This window comes from Oncorhynchus clarkii, chromosome 11 (assembly GCF_045791955.1).
Source record: "Oncorhynchus clarkii lewisi isolate Uvic-CL-2024 chromosome 11, UVic_Ocla_1.0, whole genome shotgun sequence".
NCBI lineage: Eukaryota > Metazoa > Chordata > Actinopteri > Salmoniformes > Salmonidae > Oncorhynchus > Oncorhynchus clarkii.
Genome location: NC_092157.1, coordinates 16,361,274 through 16,371,933, shown reverse-complemented (window position 1 = coordinate 16,371,933; position 10,660 = coordinate 16,361,274). Strand labels below are relative to the sequence as shown.

The 10,660-nt window shown below is 46.1% G+C and overlaps 1 protein-coding gene across 1 annotated transcript; it reads left to right on the top strand.

Annotated features, from left to right (window-relative positions):
• Positions 1-180: 180 nt before the first annotated feature.
• On the top strand, positions 181-7,113 carry LOC139420649 (leucine rich repeat containing 31). The gene is made up of 13 exons (XM_071170857.1): positions 181-631; positions 876-928; positions 1,252-1,422; positions 1,557-1,712; positions 1,844-2,011; positions 2,101-2,265; positions 2,358-2,447; positions 5,203-5,343; positions 5,466-5,633; positions 5,714-5,878; positions 5,989-6,144; positions 6,226-6,503; positions 6,623-7,113. Exons 2-13 carry the CDS (start codon positions 916-918, stop codon positions 6,740-6,742), a joined length of 1,791 nt encoding a protein of 596 aa, XP_071026958.1. The 5' UTR covers positions 181-631; positions 876-915; the 3' UTR covers positions 6,743-7,113.
• The last annotated feature ends 3,547 nt before the right edge of the window (positions 7,114-10,660 follow it).

Here is a 10,660-nt window from a genome sequence, read left to right as displayed (position 1 = left end):
TTATAATTAAGTTATTATATGAATGTAATCCTGTAAGAAATAAAATATTTATTGATCAATCCAAATATTTCTGCGTCATTCAATCATCTCTGTTTGACCTAGATGAAAAAATTGATTTTAGCTCAATCTTTATTATGTTGCAAGCTGTCGTTTTTGTTTACTAAAGGAGTTCCGAAGTCTACTTCCTGGATGGATGGCACACCTGATGGTTGTAACTCGTTTCCACAGCCACAAAGTCCAAATTGGCTAGGCTATATCGTAAGTAAAGAAAACAAAAGTTGCTTTTTGGTCTTAATTTAATGTTAGAGTTTGGCATATGGCTACCAGAGTGGTTAGGTTTAAAATCCTTGTAGAACATTGTAGAAATATGCGGCGATTTGCTGTGATAAAGAACTGAAGACAGCACCTGAAGAGCACGAGACACCACGCGTCAACACGGAGTGACAATATCCAAAGGAGTCGCAAATGTAGACGCTGATCCAAGGTCAATTTGGCGTTTATTGAGCTGAAGGGGGTTTGGGGACGGCAAGCCGATCCTATATCTGTACAGGACAGCCTCTACTTGGAGCTGAAGTAGCCTACACCTGCGACAGACGCAGTTCGGCGGTCAGGCAATATCACGGATCAAAAAGTATGTATCGTAAACTTTAAATGCCGAAAAATGTAATGTTTTTCGTAATAAAAGAGACGAGACGCACGCAGCTTGTGTTTCTTTGGGGGAGGTCGATTGCGTTTTTAATAAGATTTCAGTGTTAAATTCGGTAGGCCTATTACTCAAAAGATTGAATACAGAAGTATTGCTCCTCTTCTAGGCAGAAACTGTCATGTAAAATGGTATCTGTGTCAACGTGTGTGTGATCTGTGCACCGTATAAGCTGTTACAGAGCTATTTGAGTTGCTGAGCTGCACTGAAGAATGGAATCATCAGGTATGTTGCTTTATGTTTTTGCGCCTATACAGGTCTAGGCTCCAATATTAATCTCCTAGCCAACTGATTATGTCCTACTGATGATTAAAAGATGATAAATGATTGGAAAATCTGATTGATCTGTTGTTATGGCCATACGTCAGTCCTTTGGCCATACGTCAGTCCTTGACTCAATTGATCACTTGACTGAGTAGGTGTGTTAGAGCTGAGCTGGAACAAAATACTGCACACCCTGTAGCAAGCAAGAACTGGGTTGGGGTAGAGGGTAAGGGTCCATTTGGGATTGAGTAGGCATTTAATCATGTTTGTTTGTGATTGGCCAGATGTCCAGCGGGGGCGGGGACGTTCGCCGTTTGACCTCATCATGAACCAGATCCGCAGGAAACGCACGACCTCAGACAGGAAGTCAACGTCTGGCCGCTTCCTGTCCCGCCAAGCGGAGAGTGGAGGGCTTCCTGAGGACAGAGAGGCGGAGGAGGAGAGGGACGGCGCAGGTGAGAGGACTATGAGAACCTCAATAAGCAGCAAAAGTATTTAGTGCCCATAGTCAGTACCATTTTACTGGAATTGTAGTGTGTCTTAGGATAACTTAACATGTGATATGTTTGGTGTTTGTGTTGTGTCCCAGGTGTCGTTCCTGGGCCAACTGACCCAGCAGAGAGTGTGTGTGATATGGGCTGGGGTCGTGTGTGTGTGTTTGTCAAGAGGCTGGGGAAGAGAGCAGACAGCAGGACTTTGAGTCTGGCTCACTGCGACCTCACTGCTACTGATGTACTGGAACTAGGTTAGTACACCCATACATTTAAATACTTTATTTGGATCCACAAACCAAATGTACATTTCAAGACACATGCACATACTCGTCATATTATGTTGGTGTCATCTTTTTGTGCCCACCCTGTCTCTCTCTCTCAGCTACCTTGCTCCCCTCTCTGTCTCTATTGGAGGAGATGGACCTGTCATGGAACGAGCTGATTGGAGGATGTCTGAGATCATTGACCTCTCACCTCCAGAACGTGGGTGGACTCAGAACCCTCAGGCTCTCCTGCTGTAGGCTGACTGCTGATGACATCACTGCTCTGGGTGGGGCTTAAAAAGAGACTCTAACCTAAACACTTACTGTGTCTTTACATTAGTGGCAATTTTGCAGACTGCCTGTGTGTGTTGTGTAGGTGAGGCATTGAAGTGTGTTCCGATGTTGGAGGTTCTGGACCTATCCTGGAATGCTGGTATTGGTGGCTCAGCTTTGCAAGGCATTGTGGGTAAACTCCACCCAACCCTTAGAGAGCTCTACTTGGTGGCCTGCCAGCTCACTGAAACTGACGCTACTATACTGGGTACGTACACATGCATGCACAGACACACACACAAACACAAAGTTGTACGAGATTAAATGAAAGGTCTCTCTCCCCTCTCTCTCTCATCCCAGGTGGTATAGTGAGTGTTCTCCCCAGACTGTGTGTGTTGGATGCATCTTGCAACCCTCTCCTGGCCCACGCACAGACCGAAGCAGAGGACGGTGCTCAACTCTTTATTATAAAAAAACAGTAAAAGGGTGCTAGAAGCCAACAATCCTAAATTGAAAAGGGGGCCAGCCCTTACTCATTTGTTGCAGTTTATATACAGTGGGGCAAAAAAGTATTTAGTCAGCCACCAATTGTGCAAGTTCTCCCACTTAAAAAGATGAGAGAGGCCTGTCATTTTCATCATAGGTAAACTTCAACTATGACAGACAAAATGAAGAAAAAAAATCCGGAAAATCACATTGTAGGATTTTTTATGAATTTATTTGCAAATTATGGTGGAAAATAAGTATTTGCTCACCTACAAACAAGCAAGATTTCTGGCTCTCACAGGCCTGTATCTTCTTCTTTAAGAGGCTCCTCTGTCCTCCACTCGTTACCTGTATTAATGGCACCTGTTTGAACTTGTTATCAGTTTAAAAGACACCTGTCCACAACCTCAAACAGTCACACTCCAAACTCCACTATGGCCAAGACCAAAGAGCTGTCAAAGGACACCAGAAACAAAATTGTAGACCTGCACCAGGCTGGGAAGACTGAATCTGCAATAGGTAAGCAGCTTGGTTTGAAGAAATCAACTGTGGGAGCAATTATTAGGAAATGGAAGACATACAAGACCACTGATAATCTCCCTCGATCTGGGGCTCCACGCAAGATCTCACCCCATGGGGTCAAAATGATCACAAGAACGGTGAGCAAAAATCACAGAACCACACGGGGGGACCTAGTGAATGACCTGCAGAGAGCTGGGACCAAAGTAACAAAGCCTACCATCAGTAACACACTACGCCGCCAGGGACTCAAATCCTGCAGTGCCAGACGTGTCCCCCTGCTTAAGCCAGTACATGTCCAGGCCCGTCTGAAGTTTGCTAGAGAGCATTTGGATGATCCAGAAGAAGATTGGGAGAATGTCATATGGTCAGATGAAACCAAAATATAACTTTTTTGGTAAAAACTCAACTCGTCGTGTTTGGAGGACAAAGAATGCTGAGTTGCATCCAAAGAACACCATACCTACTGTGAAGCATGGGGGTGGAAACATCATGCTTTGGGGCTGTTTTTCTGCAAAGGGACCAGGACGACTGATCCGTGTAAAGGAAAGAATGAATGGGGCCATGTATCGTGAGATTTTGAGTGAAAACCTCCATCCATTAGCAATGGCATTGAAGATGAAACGTGGCTGGGTCTTTCAGCATGACAATGATCCCAAACACACTGCCCGGGCAACAAAGGAGTGGCTTCGTAAGAAGCATTTCAAGGTCCTGGAGTGGCCTAGCCAGTCTCCAGATCTCAACCCCATAGAAAATCTTTGGAGGGAGTTGAAAGTCCGTGTTGCCCAGAAACAGCCCCAAAACATCACTGCTCTAGAGGAGATCTGCATGGAGGAATGGGCCAAAATACCAGCAACAGTGTGTGAAAACCTTGTGAAGACTTACAGAAAACGTTTGACCTCTGTCATTGCCAACAAAGGGTAAATAACTTTTGTTATTGACCAAATACTTATTTTCCACCATCATTTGCAAATAAATTCATTAAAAATCCTACAATGTGATTTTCTGGATTTTTTCTTTTCTCATTTTGTCTGTCATAGTTGAAGTGTACCTATGATGAAAATGACAGGCCTCTCTCATCTTTTTAAGTGGGAGAACTTGGTGGCTGACTAAATACTTTTTTGCCCCACTGTGTGTGTGTGTGTGTGTGTGTATATATATATCACAAAAGTGAGTACACCCCTCACATTTTTGTAAATATGTGAGTATATCTTTTGAGGGGACAGCAAATTTACACTGTTATACAAGCTGTACACTCACTACTTTACATTGTTGCAAAGTGTAATTTCTTCAGTATTGTCACATGAAAAGATATACTCAAATATTTACAAAAATGTGAGGGGTGTACTCACTTTTGTGATATACTGTATATATATATATCTATTAATTGTATTATTTTTTATTATTATAAAAACATTTGTACCTTTTTATTTAACTAGGCAAGTCAGTTAAGAGAAAATTCTTATTTACAATGAAGGCCTACCAAAAGGCAAAAGGCCTCCTGCGGGGACGGGGCTGGGATTAAAAATGCATTAAATTAAAATATAGGACAAAACACACATCACGACAAGAAAGACAAAACTACATAAAGAGAGACATAAGATAACAACAGCATGGCAGCAACACAACATGACAACAACATGGCAGCAGCACAACATGACAACAACATGGCAGCAACACAACATGGTAGCTGCACAAAACAGGGTACAGACAACAAAATATTGGGCACAGACAACAGCACAAAGGGCAAGAAGGTAGAGACAACAATACATCACACAAAGCAGCCACGACTGTCAGTAAGAGTGTCCATGATTGAGTCTTTGAATGATGACATTGATATAAAACTGTCCCGTTTGAGTGTTTGTTGCAGCTCGTTCCAGTCGCTAGCTGCAGCGAACTGAAAAGACGAGTGACCCATGGATGTGTGTGCTTTGGGGACCTTTAACAGAATGTGACTAGCAGAACGGGCGTTGTATGTGGAGGATGAGGGCTGCAGTAGATATCTCAGATAGGGGGGAGTGAGGCCTAAGAGGGTTTTATAAATAAGAATCAACCAGTGGGTCTTGCGACAGGTATACAGAGATGACCAGTTTACAGAGGAGTATAGAGTGCAGTGATGTGTCCTATAAGGAACATTGGTGGCAGTTGACCTAGTTGCAGATGATATTTTGATTTTCTTGATGTTGTTTTTCTTTCACAGGCAGCATGTCCAAAACAGAGCCAGGGAAAGGCAGCGTGTGGGGTTTGGGGGGGTTAGTCCCTTCCCTAAGCCACACCCCCTCTCTTACAACCCTACGACTACACGACTGTGGCCTGACCACACAATCCCTCGGCCTGTTGGGTAAGATGCCCGTCAAACACATAAGGGAGAGAAACTGGCCATTCGATTAGTGTTTGTCTAGGGGCTAATTCATCTATCAGTCCTCATAGATCTGTTAATTTGATCAACCCCTCTTTCTACAGGTGGTTCGTTCCACTGCCTCCGCTCCCTGTGTCAATTGGACCTGTCCTGTAATAAGGGTGTGGCCGGGGGGCTGTCCCTCCTCTCCCCTCACCTGGCTCTCCTCTCACATCTGGGCGGCCTGGACCTGCACCTCTGCTGCCTCACACACACAGACCTACAGGCCCTCAGTGAGTGTGTGTGAGAGAGAGAGAGAAGTGGTATGTCTTGAGTTGATGCGTACCTTTGAATGTGTGTGTGTTGTCTCCAGTCCAGGCGCTGCCCTCGCTCACTGAGCTGACGGAACTGGACCTGTCATCCAATAAGGAGGTTGGGGGTGTGGTCAGTGATATTGTCTCCGCCCTCCCGCTGTCACAGATTAAACTCCTCCCACTCAACGGCTGCAGTCTGAACCAGGAATCACTCAGCGCACTCGGTACTCCACTATTACTGGCTGCTTCTTATTCTAGTCTAGTGTACTTCAAGATGAGGCTTCTGTTTGACGGCTTGAATCCAAATAAAATATTCTGTATGTGTGTGTTCCAGCTCTAGCTATGCCGTACCTGCAGTGTATAGATGTGTCCTGGAGTAAGATGGTGGGCGGGCGTCTGGCACTGCTACTGGAAGCTCTGCAGCCGTCAGCCACCCAGGAGCTCCGCCTTAGCAGCTGTGACCTCACCACTGACGACCTGCTTCATCTGGGTACACACATGCATACACACTATCACGCACTCTATACACACCTATACAGGTGAGTCTAATAATCTTTCCTTCTGCCCCTAGCTGTGGTATGTAAGCGTGGCGTTCTGTCCTCTCTGCGTGTGTTGGACCTGTCCTATAACGGAGGGGTGGGGGAGGAGGGGTGGTGTGGGTTGCTAGGAGAGGGGGGGCTGGGCTCACTGGAGGAGCTGGACCTTAGTCTGCGACCCCTGACCTCTAAGCCTTCACTCCTGACATCCAACCCCTCACCCCTGACCTGGCTGCCAACCCTGCTCTCTGCTTTTCCTCATCTACCTGCGCTGACACGTCTCTCTCTTCAGCGATGGACTCTCACAGCCCAGGTACACACACACACGCGCACTGACTTGGTACTGACTTTTCATCTATATGGCATAAAATCAGGCCAATTGTAATGGCTGGAACTATCAGATGTATGTTATTACATCCTTCTCTCCTCCAGGAGCGGGAGCAGGTAAACCACGCCCTCAGGAAGAGGAAAGTACTATTAGAGTTGGACCCCGTCCCGTTTGCTTCGTCTGCCAGTCAGGAGGGGCTAGAGGAGGAACGCAATGAGGAGTAGAGCTAGAAAGAGGGAAGGGAATTGGAGGGGCTTTTGTTTGTTTTAATTGATTTCATGTAAATGTATCTAATGTTTATTACTTCTAACATATGGGTCAAACACATTAACTATGTTGTCTTTTAGATCAAGCACCCAAAATAATCTTGTGATGTTAAGCACCATGCACATACACCATACTGTTTGCACATTGTTTTCCCGCTAATAATGACTTTGATGAAAGTAAGAAGTTTACATCAGTAAAACTACTAACACTGTGAGTCTACTGATCTGAGCTGTTTGGCCAACTCTGTTCATTTGACTTTTAGCTTCACTCTGACATGCTGATTGTTTCAATAAATTATGCACCGGGTACATGAATAACACCTTTGACATCTTGGAGTGTGTGTAATAATTCTGCAGGCGGAAAGTAGAGTGTGTCATATTGTGTTTAATGGGTTTCACATTCTCCTCTCATCTCCGATAGAAACAGAACCTGAATCATTTATTCTTCTTGCTGGCGGGTGCTTTCTTCTCCTTCACTGCAAGTTCCTCTCTTCCATCACTCTTCTTCTGTCCTTCTCCAGTTCTCGGAACATTCCGAAGCCCCTCTGAACCATCAGCCCCTGCCACCATGCCTGGATCTGTTCGCAGAAACACTATGTGTGTGACCAACTGGGTTCAAAACCCCAGATCTCCTGTGTGCCACAAGACTGTGTTCACCCTTCAGTTATTTACATGCACCTGTACGTGTGTTTGTATGTTAGTAGTATCTGTATGGCCTTGCGGAGCTTGTATCCAGTCTCATTTAGGTAGAGTTGTATAGCCCTGAGGCATAACTTCTACCAGAGGGTTGTAATTCAGCTGTAGAACCACCAGGTGTCACAGGAGAAGCATATATTTGGGCAGAGCTGATATCCTGCTATCCTGTGTATACAACTCTTTTAAAGCTGGGGGGAAAGGAGAGGAAAGAGGTAGGTGTGTGGTTACCAGGCGGCGGACAGAGTGGTCAGTCCCCTCCTGTACTCCCTGTTCACTCATGACTGCACAGCCAGGCACGACTTCAACACCACTAAGTTTGCAGATGACACAACAGCAGTAGGCCTGATCAACTACCAGATAGCCTATAGGGAGGAGGTCAGAGACCTGGCCGTGTGGTGCCAGGACAAAAACCTCTCCCTCAACGTGATAAAGACAAAGTGTGGACTACAGAAAAAATAGGACAGAGTACGCCCCGCCCCCATTCTCATCGACGGGGCTGTAGTGGAGCAGGTTGAGAGCTTCAAGTTCCTTGGTGTCCACATCAACAACTAACTAATGGTCCAAGCACACCATGACAGTTGTGAAGAGGGCACGACAAAACCTATTCCCCCTCAGGAGACTAAAAAGATTTGACATGGGTCCTCAGATCCTCAAAAGCTTCTACAGCTGCACCATCGAGAGCATGGTTCATCACTGCCTGGTATTGCAACTGCTTGGCCTCCGACCGCAAGGCACTACAGAGGGTAGTGCGAACGGCCCAGTACATCACTGGGGCCAAGCTTCCTGCCATCCAGGACCTCTATTCCAGGCAGTGTTAGAGGAAGGCCCTACAAATGGTCAAAGACTCCAGCCACCCTAGTCATAGACTGTTCTCTCTGCTTCCGCACGGCAAGCGGTACCAGAGCGCCAAGTCTAGGTCCAAGAGGCTTCTAAACAGCTTCTACCCCCAAGCCATAAGACTCCTGAACATCTAGTCAAATGGCTACCCTGACTATTTGCATTGTTCTCTCCCCCTCTTTACACCACTGCTACTCTCTGTTGTTATCTATGCATAGTCACTTTAATAACTCTACCTACATGTACATACTACCACAACTAACAGGTGCCCCTGCACATTGACTCTGTATCGGTACCCCCCTGTATATGGTCTCACTATTGTTATTTTACTGCTGCTCTTTAATTACTTGTTACTTTTATCTCTTATTATTTTCCGTATTTTTTTGAAACTGCATTGTTGGTTAGGGGCTCATAAGTAAGCATTTCACTGGAAGGTCTACACCTGTTGTATTTGTCTGATTCTGCTCCAGCAATTACCATGAGCCCATCCTCCCCAATTAAGGTGCCACCAACCTCTGTGCTCCATATTCCCTAATATAGTGCACAACTTTTGGCCAGAGCTCTATGTGGCAGCATATGAATCTTTGGCCAAAAGTTCAGCACTATATTAGGGAATAGGGAGCCATATAGTAGTGAATATGGTTTAATTTCAGTTTTGCTGAAGGTTGATGACATCACTCTCCAAGTGTGTAAAAATCGTCTATCCTCCTCGGGTGCAACACTCACTACCGAGTTCCAAACTGCCTCTGTAAGCAACGTCAGCACAAGAGCTGTTTGTTGGGTTCTTCATGATATGGGTTTCCATGGGCGAGCAGCCGCACACAAGCCTAAGAGCACCATGTTCAATGCCAAGCGTTGGCTGGAGTGGTGTAAAGCTTGCCGCCATTGGACTCTGGAGGAGTGGAAACGCGTTCTCTGGAGTGATAAATCACGCTTCACCATCTGGCAGTCCGATGGATGAATCTGGGTTTGGCGGATGCCAGGAGAACTCTACCTGACCCAATGCATAGTGCCAACTGTACAGTTTGGTGGAGGATAAATAATGGTTTGGGCCCCTTAGTTCCAATGAAGGGAAATCTTAATGCTACAGCATATAATGACATTCTAGAGTCTACACGATTCTGTGCTTCCAACTTTGTGGTATCAGTTTGGGGAAAACCCTTTCCTGTTTCAGCATGACAATGCCCCGTGCACAAAGCAAGGTCCATTTAGAAATGGTTTGTCGATATCGGTGTGGAAGAACTTGACTGGCCTTCACAGAGCCCTGACTTCAAATCAAAAACCTTTGGGATGAATTGAAACACAGTCAGTGCCCAACCTCACTAATGCTCTTGTGGCTGAATGGAAGTAAGTCCCCGCAGCAATGTTCCAGCATCTAGTGGAAAGCCTTCCCAATAGAGTGGAGGCTGTTGTAGCAGCAAAGGGGGGACCAATTCCATATTAATGCCTAGGATTTTGGAATGAGATGTTCGAGCAGGTGTCCACATACTTGTGTGTGTATTGTATCTGACCTGCAGACATAGTAGAGCTCCCTGTGTCTCTGGTACATTCTCCAGCTGGTTCTGGGTAACATACAGCTCCCTCAGCAGTCCCAGGCTGATGACCTCAGCAGGCAGGGTAGTCAGGCTGTTCTTTGATAGGCCCAACAGCTCCAGGTTGTAGAGGTTCTGACAGAGGCCCTTAGATAGCATCTCCAGCTCATTACCAAGGAACTGCAGCACATTCTGCAGATGATCTCTTCCAGTCTTCCGCTACCAGGCTAAGGTCCAGTGGGTTGCGGCTGAGGTCTAGAGAGCGTAGTTGCGGCAAGCATCCCAGCTCTTGGTACACGGTGCCCAGCCGGTTGTAGGTAGAGAACCCACAGGCAGGTAAGGCAGGAGATGCCAGGTGGGATGTGTTGGAGCTGGTCCCTGTCCAGGTGGACTGGGTGGAGCACCGGGGAGGGGAATGCCGTAAGGCCCCATCCAGAACAGTCCCGGAACAGGATTTTAGCTTGCCTGTCCCTAGGCGTTTACGAACCCAGTAGGCTCACACTCCAACGGCCCGTCTCGCACCACCAGCTCTACGATTTCATAGAACTGGATAGAGAGCATGATGCTACCTTTCATGATACCACAGAGGGGAGTTGGCACTATCTATGTTAGCACCAGAGTTACAATTGCTAGAACTCAATCCAATACAGGTCAACGTTACGTGGTGGCTGAGCAGGCTTTGAGGTACAACAAGGAACATTCAATGGATGTCTCCTTGGGAACGTTCAGGATTCATTGTGTGCTTTGTTAACAACCAACTAACATATGAAAGTTAATGATTGCCATAGTAATTACCAGAGACATAGCATTG